Genomic DNA, 27459 nt, shown 5'->3' on the forward strand with positions numbered 1-27459 from the left:
GTCCTGAGCCAGACACTGTGAAGAGCTTCTTAATTATAATCTCATCCGATTCTCTGAGCTTGGTGTTATCACCCCTGTTTGACAGATGAGGAACCAGGCTTGGGGAGGGTAAGTCCCCAGCGAGATGACCCAGTGTCAGGGTTCCAGCCCAGGGCTGTCTGCAGAGCTCTGCTCTTAGTCTCTGCGTCTTGTCTCCCTTGCTTGTAAATTCTCTGCACAGTTGCTCCCCTCCAACCCTTCTCTTGTGTCTCTCTTTTCCTGTCCCTCCTTCTCACTTTTTTTTCTCAATAATATTAATTTTTACCTTTAGGAAATGGCATTGCCTCTATTGACACAGGTCAGTCCTGTTCTTCCTTGCCCTCCTGGATTATCTGGGCTGGCCCAGTGATTGTACAGGTGAGGGCATGCAGGAGGTGACCCCTCCCACCTGATGGTGGGGACAGAGTGGAGGGAGAGAGGAAAAAACCCAAAGGCCTGGTTAGCTTTTATTATTAACAAGGAGAGGAAAGTAAATGGAAATAAATGGAGCATTTATTAACATTTTATGCTGCTACCTGAAGTTCAAAACCCTTTAGAGCTGTGTCAGCTTGGTTTTCCCCAGCACGCTAAACTCTGGATAAAACTATAAGCATGTTGTTAAGATCAATGCTGGAGAAGGCAATGTCACCCCACTCCAGTACTCTTGCCTGGAAAATCCCATGGATGGAGGAGCCTGGTGGGCTGCAGTCCATGGGGTCGCACAGAGTCGGACACAACTGAAGCGACTTAGCAGCAGCAGCAGCAGCAAGATAAATGCAAACTGGTTCACCATCACTCCAAAGCAAGGGGAAACTGTGACCACTTCTGAAGGTACCCAATTCCACTAACTAAGGTACAAAGATGCCCCTTGTCTCCAGAGTCTCCACATGAACCATCTTGGGCATTGCCCTTCTCTCCCACCTCGTCCTGGGGCTCAGCTCTGGGCATTAGGGTGGCAAGAAGCCCAGGGCAGCTGGGTGCTGTCCACCCACCTCCTTTCTGCCTTCCACTCAGGGCCCTCTTGGGGTCCAAAGAGGGGCTTCGGAAGCAAGGCTCCTGTGGGGCATTTTTGCTCTGCACAGGCAGCCCCCTGAAAACTAACATGAGGGCCACAGAGCAGACCCCACACCCCTGCCCTGCTGCACTCTTGCCCTGCTCAGGATCTCAGATCCTGTCATTAGGCCTTTATCTTTGGGTGAGACTAGGGCCTTAATCAGTTATGCTTTTTTTAAAAAATGCAAATCACCTTGGGTTGGGAGTGTATTTGTTCCTTCAGCACTCAACTGAGTGCACACACCCAGCGCCCGCTCAGCGCTAAGGACCAGGGGTGGGGTGATGAAGACTACACACGCAGCCACCTTCCAGCCACAAGGCCAGTGTGTTGTGGGTGTGTTCTCAAATCCCGGAAGTCATCCTGTAAGGTGCTATCAGATGAACAGCCAGAGGCTTGGGAATGTAAATAACTCGCGGCCAATCACAGTGCAAGTCGCTGCTCTGTTTTAGATAGATAGCCAACAAGGAGCTACCGCGTGGTGCATGGAACTCTGCTCAGTGTTGTGTGGTAGCCTGGAGGGGAGGGGAGTTTGGGGGAGAATGGATACATGTATATGTACAGCTGAGTCCCCCTGAACAGTTTCAGGCTGTTCACCTGAAACTATCACAACATTGTTAATCGGCTATACCACAATACCGAAGTTCAAAAAAAAATCACACTGTAAGCAAGTAGTGGATCCCAGCTTCAAAATCAGCTGCACTGTCCCCTCCCATGGGTTCCCTGACGGTAAAGCCAGCTGCAGGACAGCCTGGTGAACTGTGCAGGGGCCCTGAGTAGCCCTGATGAGACAATGCCAGTAGCTCAGACTAGAGAGGAGGAGACACTTGGGCTGAGTGTGGCAGGGTGAGCAGGGGTTAAACAGACCCCGAGGGAGAGGGTTATGGAGGAACAAAGGACCCCAGACATGCTAAAGACCTGCAAGATGCCTCAGGTAAGCGGGGATTGTGCTGGGGAAGACACAGCCTTGTCTAAAGAGAAGCCATTACTGATAGGCCAGGCAGGGTCCTGGCTACTTCATTGACACCATCCCAGTTAACCTTCCCAACCAGCCTACACCCCGTTTTACAGATGGGCTTAAGCGAGGTGCTGCAAGTCACCTGGTTTTACAGAGCTGGGGTTTGAGCCCAGTCCCAGATAGCAGGTTCCAGACTTATAATCACCATATGACTTTGGAGGCGGCTACCTTTCCAAGGCACAAGTATAAGAAGTCTTCACTCAGAAGACTCTGACTGACTGTATTTCTAAGCCTCAAAGACAGGCGGCCTAACCACAGGGCAGAAGAGTGGAGACAGGGCCAGCCTGGAAAATCTCAGACCTCCATGTTAGTTTCTTCCTCTGCAAAGTGAGGTATCCTGGGTGGGTCTCAAGGATTCGGCCCAGTCCCTTTGTGCCCAGAGCTTTCTCTAAGTGCTGGGAGGGGAAAGAGGAGGTGCAGAGGAGAGAAGCCCCGAATGCCCTCAGCCAAGCTCTCAACATGAGAAGCACCTGGATGAGAGGACTACATAGGGACGAGCAGGGTTTTACCCACCAGTCTGCTCTGCTCTCAACTGGGCAGAGGACCCCTGCTATCCTGTCCTAAGCTGGGTGACCTGACGAGGCCTCTGGGCCCACAGCATCCCCTTTAATCAAGAACTACTTGAGAGCATTTTGTACTTTCAGCATTGAACTCAGTGTCTGGCACATAGTCGGTGCTCAGTGATGTTTGCTGACTGAACGAGAAGAGGTGCGGAGTGGCAGCGGGGGGCGCGGAGCTGCCTCCCACGAGTCCTCCCAAAGCACCCCGCACCTGTGTCCTCTTGGCAAGGCCCCTGTGCCTCAGCTTCCCCAACTCTGACCAGGAATCACAAGGAAGCCTGGTGGTTCTGGTCTTCTTAGTACCGGGGAGCTCTGGAGATGACAGGGACCCTCCTGGGATTCTGGTCCTACTGGGGCCCTCAGAGATGGCTTATGGACACAGCTTCTCTTGTTTTCCCAAGTTTCTGACCATTCAGATTCTCCCGCCCTTGGTTCAGGTTCCATCTGCTTCAGGAGTCTCCAGCTCAAACTAAGCACCTATTTCCTGACCTCCTGTTGCCCTCAGGGTGGAGACACTTCACTGGCCCTTGTTTACACTGTCCTGTGTTGCTCTGAGTCTATAGCTCCCTCTCCAGCTGAAGGTCCTGAGGACAATAATTGTCTCCTTTTCCAGCCTGTCTCCTAGCTCTGGGACCATGAAAGAGGGTGGTGGGAACACAGCAGAAGACTAAGGATTTAAATGGCATGTAGCTGTACCCCAATGTTCATTGCAGCACTATTTACAATAGCTAGGACTTGGAAGCAACATAGATGTCCATCAGATGAATAGATAAAGAAACTATGGTACATACATACAATGGAATATTACTCAGCCATAAAAAGGAATGCATTTGAGTCAATGCTAGAGGTGGATGAACCTAGAGGCTATTATGCAGAGTGAAGTAAGTCAGAAAAAAACACAAATACCATATATTAATGCATATATATGGAATCTAGAAATACAGTACTGATGAACATATTTATAGGGCAATATTGGAGCCGCAGACATAGAGAACAGACTTAAGGACTTGGGCGGGGGGAGGAAGGAGAGGGTGAGACGAATGGATAGAGTAACATGGAAACATATACCCTGCCATATATAAAATAGATAACCAATGTGACATTTCTATATGACTCAGGGAACCCTGACTGGGGCTCTGTAACAACCTAGAGTGGTGGGATTGGGTCAGAGGGAGGTTAAAGAGGGAGGAGACACATGTATACCTATGGCTGACTCATGATGATGTATGGCAGAGGCCAACACATTATTGTGAAGCAATTTTCCTTCGATTAAAAATAAGTAAGTTTGACAAAGAATTAATCTCCAAAATATACAAGCAGCTCATGAAGCTCAATACCAGAAAAATGAACAACCTAATCAAAACGTGGGCAAAAGACCTAAACAGACCTTTCTCCAAAGAAGACATACAGATGGCTAATAAACACATGAAAAGATGCTCAACATCACTCACTATTAGAGAAATGCAAATCAAAACCACAATGAGGTATCATTTCACGCCGGTCAGAATGGCCAGCATCAAAAAGTCTACAAACAATAAATGCTGGATAGGGTGTAAAGAAAAAGGAACCTTCTTACACTGTTGGTGGGAATGCAAACTCGTATAGTCACTATGGAGAACAGTGTAAAGACTCCTTAAAAAGCTGGGAATAGAACTGCCATATGACCCAGCAAACCCACTACTAGGCATACACTCTGAGGAAACCAGGATTGAAAGAGACACATGTACCCTAATGTTCACTGCAGCGCTATTTACAATAGCTAGGACATGGAAGCAACCCGGATGTCCATCGACAGATGAATGGATAAGGAAGTTGTGATACATATACACAACGGAATATTACTCAGCTATAAAAAGGAACACATTTGAGTCCATTCTAGTGAACCTGGAGCCTATTATACAGAGTGAAGTAAGTCAGAAAGAGAAAGACATATATTGTATATTAACACACATATATGTAATTTAGAAAGACAAAACCGACGATCCTACAAGCAGGGCCGCAAAGGAGACACAGATGTAAAAACAGACTTTAGGATCCTGCGGGAGAAGGCGAGGGTGGGATGATTTGAGAGAATAGCACTGAAACCATGTTATTTACATGGTCACATGTAAAACAGATGACCAGTGCGAGTTCAGTGCATGAAGCAGGGCCCCCAAAGCTGGTGCTCTGGGGCAACCCAGAGGGATGGGGCGGGGAGGGAGGTGGGAGGGGGGTTCAGGATGGGGAACATAGGCATACCTGTGGCCGATTAATGTTGATGTATGGTGAAAACCATCACAATATTGTAAAGGAATTATCTTCCAATTAAAATAACTTAATTTAAAAACAAACAGAAAGTAAGTTTGGAAAAAAAGGAAAAAAGTGGCATGTGGCCATTGACTGCTGAAACTCCTGTGTCAAGGGTAGATGAGAAACGGTATTTACATAGTCTCAGGTAATGCCCTTCCTGACTCACACACAAGATACTTATAAGTTACACAGGAAAGGAAGTGACTTTACAGTGGAGAAACCCAGCAGACATCATCTTAACCTGGTGATCAAAGTTAATATCACCTGGAATGAAATAGCTATCATGGGCCTCTCGGTAGGATTACTGAGAATGACACGACATCATTTAATTCTTGCTGAAAACGCAGACCTGAGTTTGGTCACAAGAATGCAAACCAGTCCAAATTGGGGTCAGCCTACAAAATAAGTAGTTTGTACTCATCTAAAGAGACATGACAACTAAATGCAACTTATGATCATAGACTGGATCCTGGCGAGATTTTATTTTCGTTTTTGTCAGAAAGATATTTGAGGAAAGGAAACTTTAAAAAATTTAAAAAAAAAAAGGAAAATTGGCAAAATTTAAATCTGTTCTGCAGATTAGAAAATAGTGCTCTATTTATGTTACTTTCTTGATTTCAATCATTATCCTGTGGGTATGGAAGAGAATGTCCTTGTTTTTAAGAAATACATGCTGAATTATTAGGGGAAGGAAGAGTAGCTGGTCTGCAATTTACTCTCCAGTATTTCAGAAGAAAAGTAATAATACATGTGTGAGATATATGCATTATATATGTGTGAGACAGAGTGAATCTGAGTTAAAATGTTAACCCTGGGGAATATGGGTGAAGGGTGTTCATGTAAGGAAATTCTTTGTATTATTTCTAAAACTTTTCTGTAGGTCTGACTTCAAAATAAAATGTTTGAAAAACAAAATGTGGCCAGTTTGACCATCAGCTGGGTCAGCCTGAGAGCTGTCAGCCATCTAGACTGGGTGCTGCAGGGACCACCCCCTGCCCCCCTCCCTTACCACTTACCCTTCTTTCCCTGGGAATCTGAGAGGACAGACCCTCCAACATGGACGTGAGCAGTGCATGTCATGGGCGGTGAGATGGGGCCACTGTGGTTTCTGCTGCCCCGTCCTGGCTCCTGGGGGTACCTATTTCCATCCTCATCCTCAGGAACAGCCTGATTAGCAAGGCAAGAAACACAACATCTTTAGTTCTGAAGAGAGAAGGGACAGATTTGAAAATCCTAGAGGTGGAGAGTGAGACAGGAGGGCAGAAGGAAGGGCTGCGGGCAGCCGGCATGCGCCCCTGAGGAAGGTGCGTGGACCACAGCTCCAGGGTCCCCACTCTGGAACCGTTCTTGACTCTGTCTGCTCTGGACAGTCCTCAAGGCAGGGGTCCGATTCTGCACAAGGGGATGAGGTGGTGATGAGAGCACAGTCCCGACTCTGGGGAAGGCAGCCCAGGCTGTGGAGAGAGATGGAGGTAAGCAGCATTCTGAAACGGGCGGGTGTGCAGTGGGCTGCCCTCCTGGAGGCTGAGAAGAGGGCTGGGAGTGCCTGGGGTGGTGACGGGCCGCGGGTAAGCGCTGTGTACGACGCGGGCTGGTGTAGCTTTGCCTGGTTGTCATGCAAGCCCCAGGTCTCCATGCTTCAGAGGGCCTGTCGCCCCTTACCAGCCATCAGATAAATGATAAAAGCATCTGATGTTTGGGAAATGCTTCACAGTTGTTCACCCAGCAGATGCCCGAGCATCCTTTCGCTGTATCCCCAATGTCATCTGTGAGCTGGCTGTGCAGGTGTGTGCTGTCTGCATCTAGCAAGCCAGGCACTGAGTTTCCACTGGTGAAGTAAACTGCACGTGTCACACAGTTATGGCTGCAGAGCCAAGACCTGAACCCCAGCCTCTGGCGGAGCCCTAGGTAAACTGGAAGCTGTTGCTGCATATTGGAATCTCAGCTGGCCTCTCTCCACTGGGCCCTGCTGCTCTCCAAGCTTAACCACCAGAACTAGCCTCCAAGGCTGTCCACGAGCTCCCTTACCTTGGGGTCTCTGTCTCCATGCCTTTGACACCCTTCCTCGGTCCAGGGTATCTTCCGTTCTTCCTTCCAGCCCTTGCCCAGCAGTGAAATCTTATATTCTGGGAAATTCTGATGGAAGTCCCTGTCCCAGGGGCTGCCGTTCAGGCTTCTGGGCCTGCACTGACCTCTGGGCATGCTAACTGCAGCTTGACATAGTTCCTGGGTGCTGCCGGGACCACGCCATTGGACTTTGTCTGGTACCTAGTGGACAGTCCAAAGATGCTTCTGAGTTTCCTGAAGACCTGTGATTCCTGAATTCTTTGGATTCCAGGGTCCTTTGAGAATCTGATGAAAGCTGTGAATGCTCTGGTCCAGTTAGGCCTCCAGGTGAGGAGGACGGTGAGGCAGGTGTTGAGAGGACTGTGGGCAGGGGAGCTCTCTAGCCAGACGAATGCTCCTGGAAGGGATTTCACATCACAGGGAGAGAGCTTTCATTTCTCGTAGAGCCTCATCCCAACACCTCCCCTTGGACAGGACGGAACAGAAGGCGACTGGATTTCTGGCTGAACCCCTCTGTTCAAAGGCTCAGCCGGGGGATCTCAGGGAGGCACCCCTAGCCAGGCTCTCCCCTGCTGTGGCTGCACGCGGCTGGGGAAGAGGCCAGTGGAGATGTGAGAGAAGTTCAGCGTGGGGGTCACACTCCCAAGTCCCTTCTCAGACTCATTGCTACTCAACATTTTTTTCCCCTCCAAGTCAGTAAATCTTCTATTATTCTCCAAGTTGATATAGTAAGCCTTGTCATTTTGAGAAGAAATACATAATGGCATATTAGAGGAAGCATGGATCTCTTCATTCATGCTTAGAAAAAAATTTATTACAATGTAAGAAAGTCTGAATAGCATGGATTTATTATAATGATTTAACACTTCTGCACTTGAGTTAAAAATGCCCCTCCATAAATAACTGTCCCTGGAAAACATAGCAAATTTACACAGTTTACCGTTCCTCCGTGTTATATAAATCCAACAAGCTTAAATCACTTCCAGCTGGGAGGGGAATATCACCAACCCGGGCTGGGGTTCATCCTGTCTCGACCGGCAGCCACAAGAGGCGGGGGAGTGACTTCCTTTTCTCTAGCACTCACCTCAGCACCAGACAAGCCACTGCAGGACCTGGTGGTGGTGGTGAAGTCACTCAGTCTTGTCTGACTCTGCGACCCATGGACTGTAGCCCACCAGGCTCCTCTGCCCACGGGATTCTCCAGGCAAGAATACTGGAGTGGGTTGCCATTTCCTCCTCCAGGGGATCTTCCTGACCCAGGGATTGAACCTGTGTATCTTACATCTCCTGCATTGGCAGACGGGCTCTTTACCACTAGCCCACTTGGAAAGTGGGTAAAATAGGGGAAGAGAAGGACAAAGTTTACAAGTGCTGCACGTGTGCAGCCCCGTGGGCCTCAGGCCTCCTGGCAGCCCAGACCATGGCTGTGGTCTCTGTGGCAGTGCCAGCCACGTGCCAGTCATGGCCACCAAGTGTGGACTGTGGAGGAGGGCCGGGAGAGGCCAGTGCCAACGCCTGGGCCAGATCTCAGATGAGGCCTGGGCTTCGAGCCAGCCACTTCTTTGACATCACAAATCCAACACAGTGCTTCCCTCCTGGGCCTCCTGGTTCCTTCTCTTCCAAGGAGCCCCCTCTCAGGGTCTCCTTGGGCTCCTCCGGATAGCCTGCCTGCCCTACATTCATGGACACTTTGGCCTGATTGTCTGGCTTTCACCTGGGCTGGTTTCCAGGACTAGGTCAGCATTCAGGCACCAAACTTGTAACGGAGGGATGGCATCTCCATTTTTACAAATAATACTATAAATTATCATGTGGGAGGCTCAGTGGGTATAAGTAACTTACTTAAATGTATGCAGCTCACAAGCAGTGCGGCCGGATTGATTCCAAGGTCACTGTAAGCTGCATTTAGACACTTAACATTCCAATAGGTGGATAGTTCAGTTCAGCCGCTCGGTCGTGTCTGACTCTTTGTGACCCCATGGACTGCAGCACGGCAGGCCTCCCTGTCCATCACCAACTCCCGGAGCTCACTCAAACTCATGTCCATTGAGTCAGTGATGCCATCCCGCCATCTCATCCTCTGTCGTCCCCTTCTCCTGCCTTCAATCTTTCCCAGCATCAGGGTCTTTTCCAGTGAGTCAGTCCTTCGCATCAGGTGGCCAAAGCATGGGGAGCTTCAGCTTCAGCGTCAGGCCTCCCAGTGAACTTCCAGTCCATCCGGTGAACACAGGTGGATGAGCAGCGCGCAGCACAGCACAGCAGGAGGCAGGCCGGAAGAGACGCTCCACGGGCACAGCTGGAGTGGAGAGAAGGCTTGATTCTGTTGCCTGGGGGTGAGGAGTCAGGAAAGCAGGGCGGCAGAGACGGCGGAGGCCAGTCTGGAAAGATCCATTGGAAAGTGAGGGGCTTGGAGGTCACACAGGCAGGAAAAAGCAGTGTGTTTTTGGGAGATGCCCAAAGGCTGCGGGTGGCAAGGGGAGCAGAATGCAGGGAGAGAGGGGAGGTGGGAAGGGATGCAGGTGAGGAGCCGAGAACCCGGGGTGTCTCTTTCAGGGATGTGCTCCTTGACCCACAAGCGCTGCAGGGTCCTTTGCACTTGAGGCAGGGAAGTTACAAATTTCAGATTTCTTTCGGAAAGAAAAGGCTTGTCAGTGTCGGGGTGCAGTGGCGGCGTCCCAGGCTCCACTCTCCCTCGTGAAGAGCTGTGAGCAGGCTGCAACAGTGCCAAGAGGGCTGGACTTTGGAAACACAGCTCTGTTTCATGTCTTCCCTCCCTTCCTCCCACGCCCCTTTCCTATCCATCTACCTGAGAAATAAGCACTGAGAGCCTGCAGTGCCAACAGCCGTGCTGAGCTCTGGGGAGTCATTGATGAATGAGACTGACGTCCTAGTCTGGCCGTCCTGGGGACTTTTTCTACAGGAGGAATCAGATACATAGGCAATCCAGCACAATGCCACTGTGTACCCAGGGAGAAAGGGCACACAAGGGCCAAGGGAGCTCCTAAGGTCAGGAAATGAACATTACAGTGCCCTCAGGCACTAAGGGAAGCTCACGGCGGTTGGAGCCCAGAAGTGGAAAGAGAGAGTGGGAAAAAGGGGCTGGAAGTCTCCAGACTGCAGCGAGCCAAACCACCAAGAGCCTAGTGCATTGTGCTCGAAGTCCAGGCTCTCTAAGGGCGATAGGAAACTACCTCTCACGTGAGGCAGGCTGTGATGACGGCCCTGGTAGTTTTCTGGGGGATAGCAATAACACATTACCCTCCCTGGGCACTGATTTTTTCTGCCAAGCACTCTCCAGACATTAGTTTATTTAACCTTCATTAAATACCTCGCCTACCTTGTGAGGTAGGTTCCATTACGAGCCCCACTTAAAGGTAAGAGTGAAGCAGAGAGAGGTGAAGTCACACATGTAAGGATGAATCTGGGCCACTGGACAGGAAAGTCAACCAACAGACCCTTGTACTCGAAAAGTGAGCAGTGGGCAGGCTGATAAGTAGAAGGACTCGGTGCTACTTGGGGACTGAGGGTAGGAGAGCAGAGACGTGAGAAATGACCCTCCCAATCAGATGGTGATTGCACCCATGAAATTAAAATACGCTTACTCCTTGGAAGAAAAGTTAAGACCAACCTAGATAGCATATTCAAAAGCAGAGACATTACTTTGCCGACTAAGGTCCGTCTAGTCAAGGCTATGGTTTTTCCAGTAGTCATATATAGATGTGAGAGTTGGACTGTGAAGAAGGCTGAGCGCCGAAGAATTGATGCTTTTGAACTGTGGTGTTGGAGAAGATTCTTGAGAGTCCCTTGGACTGCAAGGAGATCCAACCAGTTCATTCTGAAGGAGATCAACCCTGGGATTTCTTTGGAAGGAATGATGCTAAAGCTGAAGCTCCAGTACTTTGGCCACCTGATGCAAAGAGTTGACTCATTAGAAAAGACGGTGATGCTGGGAGGGATTGGGGGCAGGAGGAGAAGGGGATGACCGAGGATGAGATGGCTGGATGGCATCACTGACTCGATGGATGCGAGTCTGAGTGAACTCCGGGAGTTGGTGATGGACAGGGAGGCCTGGCGTGCTGCGATTCATGGGGTCGCTAAGAGAGGGACACAACTGAGCGACTGAACTGAACTGAACTGAAATCCTGTTTCCAAGTCTGCCCTCTATTTATTTGGAATGCTCTACTCGATGCTCTGATGACCTTGGGTAAGTCTTGTTAAAACATTTTCATTATTGGTGCCAGTGACATCACCCTCAAATTTTAGGTGTGCATAGATGTGTGCCCAGCCTCATTCCATTAAGGATTCGAGGTGACTTACAAGAAGAACCCCATGCAATAATTTTTTTAAAGTATGAAAAGAGGCCACATCTCGTAAGGACTGAATAAGACACTCAGGGCCCCGCCCAGAGCCTGGCACACGGTAAGAGCTTCATGAGTTTCTGACGCTTTCCTGGCACACCCACTGGCCTCTACATCACAAGCCTGAGGTTTTGTACATATTCCCCCCTTTCTGGTCCTTCTTTCCTGGCTCTTTCTGTCCTCTGCATCATCACCCTGCAGTGACGTTATTTTTGTTCCCCATCTCAGTTTCTTCCCATCCATGGCTTGGTTCTCTCCTGTCACTAGCAGTCCCTGAGTTCTGCATCTCCAGGGAGCTCCTTTGATGATTCCCCCATGCACCCCGCATAGGGAAACAGTTTCTTGAAACGCATATATAGATTTATATCCATGTTTATTAAGCACAGATTCATGCGTTGTGATAAAGATACCCCAACAAGTCAGAGGTGACCCCCCACAATAACCAAGGGTATCACACCCTGACAGAGTGATTTCCAGGTCAACATAAAGAAGTAATAAAGATTACTTACTTATTAATTACAACGTAAAGAAGTAATACAGTTGGCCTGTGTAGCTTTTCTCCGCAGACACAGGAGGTTTCTATCAGACTTTCTGAAATCATGAAAATTGCTCAGGGATTCTTGGTAACACCTGTGGGGACCAGTTTGGGAATCGAGAGGAGGCCCCTCTAACTTGGAAAAGCACCCTGCAGCCGGTCTGAACTTTCTCTTCCATCAGCTCTTCTGGTCTCTCCTTCCTTCACAGGCTGATTCTAAGATGAGCGGTTGTGGATTCTCCCCAACACCTCACAAACTGAAGCTTTCACTCAGGCCAGTTTAGGGCCTTGGAGATCAGGTGTTTGCTCGTGACTTCCCAGCACTCCTTGCCACCCAGCAACCAATGCCCCAGGACACTTCTCCTGTGGTAGTTTTATGCGATCTAATTCACATACCATATAAAGTGCTAATTTAAAGGGCACAGTTTAGTCAGTGGCTTTTAGTATAGCCACAGTTATGCAACTGTCACAATAAATTTTTAGAATGTTTTCATCACCCTAGGAGACATCCCACACTCTTTGGCAGTCACTCTCCATTACCCCCATCCCCTACCGCCCTAGGCAACCATTAATAGACTGTCCCTGTGGCTATGCCCATCTGCACATTTCATGTAAATGAAATCATACGATACGACGTCTTTTTGACTGGCCTCTTTCACTTAATGCTTTCAAGGTTCATTCATGTTGTGGGTTGCATTTCCCTCGTTTTTATTGCCAAATATTCCATATATCCATATGCTACATTTTGTTCACTAATCAGCTAATAGACATTTGAGTTGTTTCTACCTTTTGGTTATTATAAATAATGCTGCTGTGAATATCCATGTGAAAATTTTTCTGTAGACATTATGTCTTTATTACCAGATGTTCGAGCTGAATTTAGATAAGGCAGAGGAACCAGAGATCAAATTGCCAACGTCCGTTGGATCACAGAAAAAGCAAGAGAATTCTAGAAAAAATATCTACTTCTGCTTTATTGACTATGCCAAAGCCTTTGACTGTGTGGATCACAACAAATTGTGGAATATTCTTGAAGAGATGAGAATACCAGACCACCTTACCTGCCTCCTGAGAAACCTGTATGCAGGTCAAAAAGCAACAGTTAGATTGGACGTGGAACAAGACTGGTTCAAAATTGGGAAACGAGTGCATCAAGGCTCTATATGTCACCTGCTTATTTAACTTATATGCAGAGTACACCATGCAAAATGCTGGGTTGGATGAATTCCAAGGTGAAACCAAGATATGCAGATGATACCACTTTAATGGCAGAAAGTGAAGAGGAACTGAAAAGTCTCTTATGAAGGTGAAAGAGGAGAGTGAAAAAGCTGGTTTAAAACTCAGCATTCAAAAAACGAAGATCATGGCATCTGGGCTCATTACTTCACAGCAAATAGAAGGGATAAAGTGGAAGCAGTGACAGATTTTATTTTCTTGGGCTCCAAAATCACTGCTGATGGCAACTGCAGCTATGAAATTAAAAGATGCTTACTCCTTGGAAGGAAAGTTATGAAAAACTTAGGAAATTATAAAGCAGAGATATTACTTTGCTGACAAAGGTCCATATAGTCAAAGCTATGGTTTTTCCAGTAGTCATGCACGGATATGAGAGTTGGACCATAAAGAAGGCTGAGTGCCAAAGAATTGCTGCTTTTGAACTGTGGTGCTAGAGAAGACTCTTGAGAGTCCCTTGGACTCCAATGAGGGCAAACCAGTCAATCCTAAAGGAAATCAACCCTGAATGTTCATTAGAAGGACTGATGCTGAAGCTGGAGCTACAATACTTTGGCTACCTGATATGAAGAGCTGACTCACTGGAAAAGACCCTGATGCTGGGAAACACTAAGAGCAGGAGGAGAAGGTGGCAACAGAAGATGAGATGGTTGGATGGCATCACCAACTCAATGGACATGAGTCTGAGCAAGCTCCAGGGGATAGTGAAGGACAGGGAAACCTGGCATGCTGTAGTCCATGGGGCCGCCAAGAGTAGAACATGATTTTAATAGTCAGACACGACTTTGCAACTAAACCATGTTTTTATTTCTCTTAGGTCTACACCTAGGAGTACAACTGCTAGTCATGTGGTAACTTTCTGTTTAGCTTTTTGAGGAACTTACAGGCTGTTTTCCAAGACAGCCGTACCATTTCACATTCCCTTCAGCAAAGTGTGAGGGTTCATAGGAATTTCTTACTTTCCTGTAAGATCTTCCTCTTTAATATCACTGTTGCCACTACTGGGGCTCAGCATCTTATCAACCCTCCTGTCCAGTGTTTGCATGAAGGGAGCTCCGATGGAGCAAGTTCTGACTTCTTTCTGTGTCCCATGCTCATAGCTTCCTCCTTAATGCTCTGTTATTTATCTTTCCAGCCAGGGGCAATCTGACTTCATTTTGTGCACATTCTCAACAGAGCAAGGTTGATTTAAACGCTGCATTCAAGGTCTTTCTTTCCAAATCAGTCCCTGGCAAGCAATGTGAATCCTAGGTTGTCTGATCTGCCGTCTCAGCTCTCCTCTGGGTGGGCTGTCCCATGGTCCAATCTTGGGAGGTGGTATTAGGAAGCCTGATCCTAATAGCAGCATCTCCACTCTACAGCCTTCTATCCAATCCTAGGATGGAGTGACAGGTCTCCCAGCACCTCACTTGACGTGTGCAACAGCTGCATAACAATTGGCGTCTCTGCCTAAAGCGCTACCTGCTTAGTCTAGAGGAAGGCTTGTATGGTACAAAGAGCACACCCACAGAGGCTGACACTTCTCTCCCAGGCCTCTTCTAGCTCTACAACTTAGCAGTTGAGGCCCAACACCTAACCTCTCCAAGATCAGTTTCCTTATCTCTCACAGGGGGATATTGCCACCCAAGGTTTAGGATTAAATGAGGTAAGGCATCTACAGACCTTGCTCAGCACTTAGCAGGCACGCAGTACTGGTTTCCTTCCTCCCCTTTCTTACCCAGGCCCCTGCTCCCCGATAGAGCCTGATACTCCTGCATGGTAGATATTTCTTAAACGAGTGATTCTAAAATAGTTCACGGCTTTTTGTTGAAGGATGGAGCTCCAGTGCCTGGCATCCAGCGGTCTTCACAATTTGGGCCTGGCCTGTTTCTCTCAGTGTGTGCCCATGTGTTCTTGTCTGGAACCTCAACTACTAGCTGTGACCGCCAAGGCATTCTTTCAAAGCACATCTTGAGCATTCTTGTCAATGAACATTCAGCTTCTGCACTTTCCCACCCGCCACGTCCCTCCCCACCCTCCATCCATCTTAGATATTCTTCCCAAGCCCAGGTTCCAGTTCTTTCCTTTTTTGCCTCCTCCCACAAATTCTAAGTAAACTCAGTCCAGCAATTTGCTATCTGAAACTATAGTGTTTACCAGTCACTGGGAAATTTACTGAGATAGCTCTTGCTTATCAGTCAATCCTAAAGGAAATAGTCCTAAATATTCATTGGAAGGACTCATGTTGAAATGGAAACTCCAATACACTGACTCACTGGAAAAGATCCTGATGCTGGGAAAGATTGAAGGTGGGAGGAGAAGGTGACGACAGAGGGTCAGATAGTTGGATGGCATCACCGACTTGATGGACATGAGTTTGAGCAAGCTCTGTGAATTGGTGATGGACAGGGAAGCCTGGCATGCTGCAGTGCATGGGGTTGCAAAGAGTCGGACATGACTGAACTGAGCTCTCACTTTATTATTGTTAAAAATTTAAAGTATGAACTATGTATACAGTAGGTGACTAATGAGAACCTACTGTTCAGCACAAGGTAGTCTACACAGTTGAATGTATGCGTGTGTATAACTGATCCACTTAACAGTTATACAGCAGAAAGTCACACATTGTAAAGCAACCATACTCCAATAAAAATTAATTAAACGTGTAAAGTACGAAGCTTTGTCTCCTATCTAGTCTGTTAGCTAGCTGAGAAATAAAGGACAGTAATGCTAGCTACCACTAGTGAAACACTCTGTATGTGTCAGGGACTATTCCTAGGCCCTTCGCATGCATTAAGGGCTTCCCTGGTGGCTTAGATGGTAAAGAATTTGCCTTTAATGAAGGAGACCCAGGTTCAGTCCCTGGGTCAGGAAGATCCCCTGGAGAAGGAAATGACAACCCACTCCAGTATTCTTGCCTGGAGAATCCCGTGGACAGAGGAGCCTGGTGGGCTACAGTGCATGGAGTCGCAAAGAGTTGGACACGACTGAGTGACTAACTCACGTACATTATCTCATTGAATTTTACTCTTATAACCTCCCTATGAGGCATGCATTATCATCTTATTTTACAGGTTAAGAAATTTAGGTTTAGTGTGGTTAATAAATCGCCTCAGATTAATCAGCTAGGAAGCAGTATAACTGAGATTTGGATGAGATCTAATTAGTTCCGTGTTCTGTGCTTAGTCACTCAGTCGTGTCCCACTCTTTGTGGCTCCAGGCTCCTCTGTCCATGGGGATTCTCCAGGCAAGAATACTGGAGTGGGTTGCCATGCCCTTCTCCAGGGGATCTTTCCAACCCAGGGATCGAACCCAGGTCTCCTGCAATACAGGTGGATTCTTTTACCATCTGAGCCACCAGGGAAGCCCAGTTAGTTCCATAACCTGCATTGTTACTCTCTTCCTTAGTGGGGTCAACAGCATGTGACACCATGATGGACCCAGGGGAGCCACTCAACTGACCCAGACCACCAATGAAGACAAGCTTGGGTTTTGGCAGGTCATGGTCAAAGTAATTGGCTGCCCTACTGACAACGTATGATATAGGTCATTCTTACTGGTTTTACATCTACCACCTCCCCCAGCCAGTTGAAGGTGGACCTCACTCTCGTATTGCCAACTGTCTTTTGAGAAGAAGTCCTAACTAGGGCTGTAACAGCCTTTATTATTTACAGAAGACAGTGATGTCCATTATGCCACCTGGAGAGATTTAGCTTTTTCCCAGGGATTTTCTTTAATCTTCCCATGGCTTCCACCTTCATGAACAGAAAGAAGGTCTAGATGGTGGCATTCACTCCTTGAGGGTTACCAACCTAAATCCCCTGGAGAAAGAACATGCTGTGTTTCTGCCCGCTTTGGCCCAAGTAGTCTACAAAAGTTCAGCTTACAAGAGATGGTGGTGGAATGTTCAATCCTAGTTGAGATTCTTAAAAATGTTCATCTTGGAACATATATCAAAGTAGTGATGTCCTGCAGTGTAGGGGGTGGGGGTGTCCCTGCTTGGCGGCCAGACCTATCACTGGCAGGATATGAGAGCTCTCTTTTCTCTAAACTTTCTTCATCTGTAAAATCAAAGTGATGTCATCTGTAAAATCAAAATGATGGATATTATGGGCTCTAATTTAACTTCTATGCAGAGTACATCATGAGAAATGCTGGACTGGAAGAAACACAAGCTGGAATCAAGATTCCTGGGAGAAATATCAATAACTTCAGATATGCAGATGACACCACCCTTATGGCAGAAAGTGAAGAGGAACTAAAAAGCCTCTTGAGCAAAGTTAAAGAGGAGAGTGAAAAAGTTGCTTAAAGCTCAACATTCAGAAAACGAAGATCATGGCATCTGGTCCCATCACTTCATGGCAAATAGATGGGAAAACAGTAGAAACAGTGTCAGACTATTTTTTTGGGCTCCAAAATCACTGCAGATGGTGACTGCAGCCATGAAATTAAAAGACACTTACTCCTTGGAAGAAAAGCTATGATCAACCTAGACAGCATATTCAAAAGCAGAGACATTACTTTGCCGACTGAGGTCTGTGTAGTCAAGGCTATGGTTTTTCCAGTAGTCATGTATGGATGTGAGAGTTGGACTGTGAAGAAGGCTGAGTGCCGAAGAATTATTGCTTTTGAACTGTGGTGTTGGAGAAGACTCTTGAGAGTCCCTTGGACTGCAAGGAGATCCAACCAGTCCATTCTGAAGATCAGTCCTGGGATTTCTTTGGAAGGAATGATGCTAAAGCTGAAACTCCAGTACTTTGGCCACCTCATGCGAAGAGTTGACTCATTGGAAAAGACTCTGATGTTGGGAGGGATTGGGGGCAGGAGGAGAAGGGGACGACAGAGGATGAGATGGCTGGATGGCATCACTGACTCGATGGATGTGAATCTGAGTGAATTCCGGGAGTTTGTGATGGACAGGGAGGCCTGGCATGCTGCGATTCATGGGGTTGCAAAGAGTCAGACACGACTGAGTGACTGAACTGAACTGAACTGAAGGTCCAATCCAGCCGCAGACTTCTGTGACTCTGGAATGTGATGGAATTGTGGTGAGGAGAGCAGAAAAGGACCCGGGCACATTTTCCAGGTGCTTGGGCAATTCTGAGCATGCATGTGGTGGAGCTGGATGTGAGTGAGCTACGAGGCTGAAGCCTGAGAGGTTAAAGGTCCCAGTTCTGAAAGGAACAATGGAACTCTACGGGTTCAGAAACAACCCACCTTGAATAGCAAATCAGAGAAAATTGAAGGAACCGTGTGGCTGGTTACCAACTTAAGAAGCTGGCTCTGTGGCTACCAGTTTATTCTTCCTCTGAGGATCAGGCCTTGTTCCTAGACTCAAAAGTAATCTTACTTCAATTGGGTCAAACACTACTTAGTTCATTTTCAGCTTGGGAGCTATTTGAGTGATGACTTTGCTCTCATCACTTCTGTCTCTGAGGAGCAGCTGCAAAGGCCCCTGGTTCAGAGGGAGGTGCCAAGCTGGCTAGGGGAGCAGGGACAGGATAGGGCCTTTAGCTGTCTTAGTTGAATCCACAGATGTGATCTCAAAACTCAGCACTTCAGGCATGTGAGCCCTTGCCGTTGTTTTCCCAGCACCTAAAGCTAACTGTTTGCTGTTTAGTTGCTAAGTCGTGTCTGACTCTTTGTGACTCCATGGACTGTAGCCCAGCAGGCTCCTCCGTCCATGGGGTTGTCCATGCAAGACTACTGCAGTGGGTTGCCATTTTCTCCCCCAGGACTATTTTTCCTGTGTCCAAGTGCCAAGATAGTTCTTTACTGAGCAGTTTAGTGAAAAGGCACACAGAAGGGGCTCAGCAGTAGGCTCAGCAGTACACAGAGATTGAATCCTCCATTCGAGTGACCACATAGCCTAGTGTTTATGTGATGGGCATGAGCTGGAGTCAGCCAGGAAACCTACAAGATGTGGGTTTCTTTCAATTGAGCATAAGCTCCTGTTGCTTTAACAAATACTAAGTGAAATGATAACCCCAGGCTCTGCTTTTGTTTTCAAGCTAAACTCCACTTATCTGATGAGGGATGTTTAAGGAGCAATTCAGTATCAAAACCACATGGGGAAAATAGCCATACAGAGAATTTATTACCATAAAACCTCATATGTGTGTGTGTGTGTGTGTGTGTGTGTGTGTGTGTATATATGTATAAACATTGGCCCACATTAAAAATAACATACCCTGAGGTGGGGATAGAGGGTGAGCTGGGGGGGAGTCTGTCAGAGCCCCCACCCTAACGATGGCAGACTTCGTCTGGCTCTTCTCCTTAGGCCTGGATCCTCCCTGGAGTCTGAGATCAGCAAATTTCTTGTGTGAGAGCAGAGTCAAGGGAAAGGAGTGCCCCTGGAGGAGGAGGGAGCCCCTCCCTCCCATGACATTTGGGGTGCTCTAGACAAGCCCCCACCACGGACGTCAGGTTTGTGAACACAAGCGTGCCTCCAGGAAGGGTGACCGCCAGGAAAAGCTTTCCCTTGGCAGACTTGGCTTTTGAGATCACGCACCTTGGGCCCTACTTAAGGAGCCTCCGTCGGCACTCGTCCTTCCCCATTTTGCAAACACTGATTGGCGTTTCTCTCCTAGAACTGTGGGAAGCAGCGTGGGGAAGTGGTAACCCCAGCAGCATCACCCGCAAGCGTCCCGCCTTGCTTTGGGGAAGTGGCTGGAAGCTGGGTAAGTGCATCCCAGTCACTGTTGGGAGCGCTTCCTGAGAGGAAAGGCAGATCCCTGTGTGCTGGACCCTGTCCCTTGGTAGCTTCGTCTGCAATTAGGTTAAGCCTCCGGGCTCCACAAAAGCCTCGAGGCTCTACAACAACCTTTTCATACATGTATATATAGATCTCAAAGTGAGACACAGATTGAAATGTTAACATATGCTTCAGTTCATACTGAAGACGTTAGACCAGACACAGATTCACATCCTATTGCCCTGACACCCAGGAAATGCCTACAGGATAGAGAAGGGCAACTGGTGGGGGACTGTGGCATATGAAAAACAGGCTGACTGATGCTCTGCTGAAAATCCAGCTTTGCTGTTCCAGACTGCTCATTCAGGAGAGGTAAGAAAGCAGTTAAACTCCATTTTGTGGCATGTGACCCCTCAAAGCCTTTAGTTTAGAGCCTACTTATGATTCTTGTAAAGGCAAACAAGTTTCTTGAAGACATCACAGGCCTTTTCGTGGTCTTTCTGGCATCCTCTCACTCCAGAGAGCAGTAAGGACACTGGTGTCCAGGAGGGGAAAGTGTGGTTGTGCATGATTTGAAGGATCTGGGTATACTTAAGGTGGTCATGACACACGGAGCCACAGAAAGATAGTTCAGGAATTTAACTTTAACCGAGAAAGTGGCCAAGGGCTCTCAGCTTGTTTTCACCGCCCCTGCCCCCTGCCTTTTTTTTTTTTTTTTGCCACACCAAAGAAAGCTCTTTTCCAAAGGCTTTTGGAATGGGACGGCACTGATTCAATTACTTTCACAGGGGTGAACTTTCAGAGAAGACTGTAATCTATAATAATTTTCAACTGAATGACTACAGCTAGTTTGTCCTGACCTGATATTTCCCTCAGATTGAGAATATGGTATTGGCAGGCTACATTCCTTCCTCCAAAGGACAAAAAGATGCAAGTGAAGGAAGGCTGGGCAGAGGTGACGGGGCCCAGTCTGAAGAGACAATGAGATCTGGATTTATCCAGACATGGAAGCTGCTCTGGAAGGCTTCTGTAGGCTGACATAATCTAGCTTTGATAAAGACTTCAGGGAAGCCACGTGTCTCACTAACTTCAGGCTGCCCTGCTGTTCTGACCTTGGCCGACAGTCTTAGTCTCAGTTCATGTCTGGGGGTGGTGAAAGGGAGAGTGAAAAAAGCAACACCCTCTACACCAAATAGAGTCATTGAATAACACACATCTCCCCCCTGCTTCCAAGGACTGGACAGTTTTAAATCCACTAGCTCTACCAGGCTTACCATACTGCCCACCAGCTCGGGATGCTGCTAGAGCCCACTAGAGCCCTCTGTAAGCGAAGCAACTCAGCTCAAGAGCTCTGCCAAACAGGAGAGCAGAGAATCAAGGTTTCGGGTGTACTTCTTCCACAGGCTTTCTCTGGGGGCCCAGTGGGAGAGCAGGGGGGAACATTATCTGGCAAGTGGAGGTGGTTCTCTGGGGCCATGAGACAGTGGCCTTGAGCAGAGCACATGCAAGGCCTGGCTGTCTGGGATTCTGGCTCTTCATGGGGAAAGAGAGGAGGCCAGGAAGCCCATTAGCCTGCAGCCACTGATTGGAGTTCATGAGGGTGAGTAAGACAGACCCTTGGGTCAAGGAAAGATACTGAGAGACTGCTCTAATTTACCTGAGGAAATGGCAGATGGGAGGACAAGTATTTTGGCCAGTGCCTCTGCTGGGCCAGCACTCTCTTGTTTCCAAGGCCTGGGGTGTGGGGGGTGGATTTCCAGCTCATTAAGCACTTTGGGGTATGGGGTAGGTAGCTGCCAGGCTGATGACTGCAGGGGCTGACTCACGATTGGCCCTCAGTGTTGCTTGTGATGGGAAGGGCACCAACTGCAACTTCAGAATTAACTGGCTGCATTGCAAAGAGGTAAGTGGTAAGAAAGCAGGGTGGAGACGTGAAAGGGTCTATGTTTCTGAAACTGCTTATGTTACAAAGGAGCTATGTGGAAACCAGAGGCATCTTTCAGTGGAAAGGTTTTCCTAGTATACAAAACAGAGCCAAACGTTTCCAGCAAAATATTGAAAAGGAAACACTCTTGAATGAGGCTGAGTAAACAATGGCCTCTGCCATGCCCTAAGTGTTCTTTGTTAATTTTCTAATCTCTGCTTAGCACAGAAAGGTTACTGCCCTCCCACTCATCCACCCTTAATGTGTTACCTACTGACTGGTCTGATCAGAAACACCCTGGGTTGTTAGAATAATTTCTAAATTCGATACATAACAGGATGCTAGTGAGATAGGTCCCTGTGAAAGGAGAGACACAATTACAGTTAAATAATTTAAAATCCTAGATCAGTACATAGAGACACCCACTCATTTCTGATGGAAACTTTGCAGCATGTGCTTCAGTGTCAAATGAAAAAGATATCTTCCAGAATCTGATTCTCCTCCAGGTCTTCGGGGGTACTGCTGGCCCTGGTCTTGTTCCAGGTTGATTTCAGAGGACTGAATCGACAAGTACTGTGATTCCATGACCCAGCTTCTCTGGAGCGATGGGGCCGTGGTTTGGAAGCAGTCTTTGGACTCAGAGATTGAACCAAATCCAACAGAGACGTCTCATACCTGTAACACATACAACCCAGACAGAAAATGATCAAGTCGGCAGAACATTAAAATCCAAAAAGAATATAGAGGTGGGCTGCCCAGGGCAAGAATCAGATCACAGATCACACCATAGTCAAGAGGGCCTTCTCTGGGAACTTTAGGGAAAGTAGACACCAGAAGGGCCTTGTTGTCTGTCTGTCTCTAAGCCCTTCTTTTCTGCTGACTACTAACCTGTGGAGAGGGACTGTGGAGTGGGCAAAGTAATCATGGTAACAGCAACGATATGGGCAGTGACATTTGCCACAGATTTCAGGCTCTGTTCTCAGTGCTTTCCATGTCTCTTCCTTTCATTCAATCCTCTACACACCCCTATGAGGTAGGTCCCCGTTAGTTACATGAAGAAACCAAGACTCTGAGAAGTAACTTGTCTAGCAAGAAGCCACTACAAGGCTGAGTTAGGATTTGAACCCCGGTCATTTGCTTCCAGCACACACACAGGGCACTTTTAAAGCTGCCTCTCAAAGTCTCTGCAGTCAGAGAGACTTGCTAAAAGCTCTCTTTAAGACCACCTCACCTGTCTCCTGAGAAACCTGTATAAAGTCTAAAAGTAACAGTTAGAACCTTACATGGAACAACCGACTGCTTCAAAACTGGGAAAGGAGTACAACAGGGTTGTATATTGTCACCCTGCTTATTTAACTTATATGCAGAGTGTTTTTGTTGTTCAGCTGCCAAGTTGTATCCAACTCTTCATGTCCATAGAGTCGTGTGCAACTCTATGGATTGCAGCATGCCAGGCCTGCCTGTCCCTCACTGTTTTCTGGAGTTTGCCCAATTCATGTCCATTGAACCGATGATGCCATCCAACCATCTCATCCTCTGTTGCCCTCTTCTCCTTCTGCCTTCTATCTTTTCCACCATCTGGGTCTTGATGTGAAGAGCTGACTTGCTGGAAAAGACCCTGATGCTTGGGAGAGATTGAAGGCAAAAGGAGAAGGGGGCAGCAGAGGATGAGATGGTTTGATAGCACCACCGAATCGATGAACGTGAATTTGAGCAAACTCCAAGAGATAGCAAAGGACACGTGCTGCAGCCCATGGGGTCACTGAGATACAACTTAGTGACTGAACAACAACAATAAATCAACATGTGATAAGTACTCAATAAATGCTAATTTCTTCCTGATATGCTACTCCTACTTTCTCAAGAATCTTGGAAAAGGAACTCTTATTTGAAACTAAAGAAATCCCTCTAAAGTAGGAGTGCCTTAGTGTCTACCATTTTTATAAAAAAGTAAACTTAGAGCAGTTTAGAGGCAGAGAAACAAATTATATGGTAGACAACACCCTCACTCATGTCTCACTGTTTTTTTCCCAGGATTGGAAGCCAAAGGCACAAAACGATCTCCCTCCACATTCATTCACACGAGGGGTCAAATCATCTCTATGGACAGAACGTGACGCCTAAGCAGGGCATGTGTGACCTGTATAGCTGCACAGGGCCCCACACATGGTTCAGTGCTCTGCTGTGGCTGTCTTGAAATTCTTAGTGATCTTATCTTTGACCTTGTCTATTAGAAATAAAGTCTGATGGAACACGGAAGCATGCACGTGAGAGAGGAGATACCCTGGGCACGGGTGTGTGGGTTCTGGCCCACAGTGCCGGGTGTATGCCAGACAGCCAGCTCCTGCTGTGTGCACCTTCACGCCAGAGCAGTGTGGGCGTGGTGGTGCAGGGCCCCAGATGAGTCACCGTGACGGTGACAGAAGGGGCGGCGGTGGTGGCACTGGCACGAGGCTGGCTGGCCTTCTTCCCAGAGCTTATTCCCAAGGTGAAAATATTAGCTTTCCGGCCTGAGCATGGAGTTAGGAACTGCCAGTGCTTAGGCAATAAACGCCAGTAAATTACAAAACAAAAGCATGCGTGTGGACACTGCAACACAGCATATCAAAGCGATACGAGGATTCTTGGAAGCGTTCAGAATCTCCGGTGTTAAATGCTGTTGGATCACTGCAAAGCAAATATCCACTGGTTGAGAAATAGAAATTGAATATAAAGATTACTGCATTTGATGGAAAAGAACGTTGTTTTTATATGCAGCTTCAAATGAACAGATAAATGAAGAGTACAGTTTTAAATTTCACCTTTCTTTGTAATTTAAGATACAATAATAGGCATAATAGGCATTTTGAGTTATCTACAAACCATCAAGTGACTTTTGGTCTCTTGCATGACCTCTACAAGTTATAAGAAATGCTAGAGAAACCAATAAAATGGCATTGTACAAATTTAAATTGGTAAACACACATGAAATTAATGTGTATGAAGAGTTAAATCTTAAAAAAAATTTTTTTCCATAAGAAGCATCAGCTTTAGACATACTAAAATTTATATTTTGAAATAATTTATTAGAAATCTATCCACATGGTGTCACAGTCTATAAAATATTCTTAACAGTTCCAGTGTCAGTTGCATCAGCAGAAAGATCCTTCTAAAAATTAAAAATCACCAAAATTTATATGTGATCTTTCATTTGCCAAGAGCAACTAATCTGCTTTTAATTATATCACTTAAAATAAAGTTGCTAAAAGTATAAACTTTGATGATCTAATAAATGAATTTGAAGAAATGTGAACCAGAAAAATTTTATGATCAACCAAGTTACCACATTAATAAAGTATTATTTATATTATATAAAATTATGATATGAAAATATAATTTTTTGCTAACTGTAGGTTTATGATATTATTCATATATCACCTGTTTAAAAAATTTTTTTAATTGAAGGATAATTGCTTTACAGAATTTTATGGTGCCTGTCACACATCAACAAGAATCATCCATAGGTACACTCGTGTCCCCTCCCTCCCAGACCTCCCTCCCATCTCCCACCCCTCCCCACCCTTCAGCCTGTGCAGAGCCCCTGTTTGAGTTCCGAGTCATACAGCAAATTCCCATTGGCTATGTTTTACACATGGTATTTTAAATTTCTATGTTACTCTCTCCATACATCTCCCGCTTCCCCCTCCTCTCCTCCCACTTGTCCATAGGTCTGTTCTCTATGCCTGAAAATAAATTCATCAGTGGCACCTCTTCAGATTCCATATATATGTGTCAGTATACGATATTTATATTTCTCTTTCTGACTTACTTCACTCTGTATGATGGGCTCTAGTTTTGTCCATCTCATTAGGACAGATTCAAGTTCATTCCTTTTTATGGCTGAGTGGTATTCCATTGTGTGTATGTACCACAGCTTCTTTATCCATTCATCTGTCAATGGACATCTAGGTTGCTTCCATGTTCTGGCTATTGTAAACAGTGCTGCAGTGAACACTGGGGTATATGTGTCTTTTTAATTTTGGTTTCCTCAGGGTATATGTCTAGGAGTGGGATTGCTGGGTCATATGGTGGTTTTATTCCTAGCTTTTTAAGGAGTCTCCATACCGTCTTCCATAGTGGCTATGTCAGTTTACATTCCCACCAGCAACGCAAGAGTGTTCCCTTTTCTTCACACCCTTTCCAGCACTTATTGTTTGTAGACTTTTTGATAATGGTCATTCTGACTGGTGTGAGGTGGTATCTCACTGTAGTTTTGATTTGCATTTCTCTTATAATGAGTGATGTTGAGCATCTTTTCAAGTGCTTGTTAGCCATCCTGAATGTCTTCTTTGGAGAAATGTCTCTTCAGGTCCCTTTCCTACTTTCTTCTTAAAGGAAATTAAATTTCTTCTTAAAGGAAAATTCTTCGTGGTTTAGTACCTTTAACCACATTTTTAAATCCTACTTTTTGAACAAAAGATTTTCATTTTGCATTGATCTTGTAAGTTATACAGTTGACCTGGCCCTTATGTCTCAGCCAAAATCAGACTAGCATTTCAGGCATGAAAATGTCATATTTTTTCCATGGTATGAAAATCTATAAGTTGAAATCCTTTCTAGCAGAAAATTTTCTTTTTTAGCAGAATTTTTTTTGCAGCTTTTATTCACATAGCATTAAGCCAATGTTTCAATACAATTGCTTTTGTCATTCAAAACAATAATTTCTGCATTCAACTAAAACATCTTTATTTAGGGTGCAAGCCAGTGAGTGAGTTGGACACTAGCTTCTAAGAAAGTTTGTTTCCAAGCAAGACAGACCTACTTCATGCTCAAGGTACAGACTTTGTTTGCACTTTCCTTGGAGGCACGTAACAATGTTGTGCTAATATTCATCTTTTCATATAGACCATTAATTTAGTTTAAAATCAGAAACAATGGGAAGCCTATTTTTAAATACAATTTCAAATTTTTGTTGTATACAAAATAAGGAGAGATATTCTAAGTGAACAAATTAAACCAGCTGCCTTTTCTATTAAAACACAGAACTAAAATAATTGGGGATTAGGAATTATACCAGAAATCAATCAATTCAGAGATGCAAATTGAAATCCAGAGTAACAATAAGACTTTGAGTTTAAAGACTGATTTTAAAGGTACCAACTTATTAATCATTTGAAAAATAGTTGTGGGCTTCAAATTTCTTCAAAGTATTTTTATTCAAATACAATACAGTAAAAAAATCTTTATACAGTGATCCACAACAACACAGAGAATTAGATTTGCTGTATTAGTCAGGATAAATTAGGTTATGCAGCAGTAACAAATTAACCTCAAAATTCCAGTGGCTCCATACAATTTAAATATATCTCATGCATATGCTATGTGCTCAAAGCAGGTGTAGGCAGACAGTGGCTCCACTGTCTCACAAGGTAACGTGAGCTTCTCTGTTGTCTTGGCAGGGAAGAGAAGCTGAAGAATCTTACAAAGATTCTCCACAGCCACGTAGGGTGTGACACAATACTTCTTACATTTAATTAGCCAGAATCAGTCATGGACTGGAAGAGAGGAGAACTGGGAATTGCCAGACGCCACTAATGCCCACCACTGAAGAATGGGTCTGAAATATAATTTGGAATAATTCTCTCATTTTACCAATGAAGAAACTTAGGTCCAGAGAAGTAGAAGTCAACTGTTGGCAGTCACAAAGCAACTGAGTGGCAGAGCCAAGTGTTTTTTTAACACAGTTTCCTAGAC

The 27459-nt window shown here is 46.2% G+C and overlaps 1 protein-coding gene across 3 annotated transcripts in view; it reads right to left on the bottom strand.

Moving 5' to 3' along the window:
• Positions 1-22190: 22190 nt before the first annotated feature.
• Positions 22191-27459, bottom strand: part of KIAA1328 (KIAA1328 ortholog) — a 424271-nt gene continuing 419002 nt past the window's right edge. For all 3 annotated transcript variants that reach the window (XM_068993877.1, XM_068993876.1, XM_068993874.1), the window contains one exon: positions 22191-22401. In XM_068993877.1, coding sequence (XP_068849978.1) covers positions 22191-22401 — 211 coding nt within the window. The remainder of the gene's footprint in view (positions 22402-27459) is intronic.

This window comes from Capricornis sumatraensis, chromosome 21 (assembly GCF_032405125.1).
Source record: "Capricornis sumatraensis isolate serow.1 chromosome 21, serow.2, whole genome shotgun sequence".
Taxonomy (NCBI): Eukaryota; Metazoa; Chordata; class Mammalia; order Artiodactyla; family Bovidae; genus Capricornis; species Capricornis sumatraensis.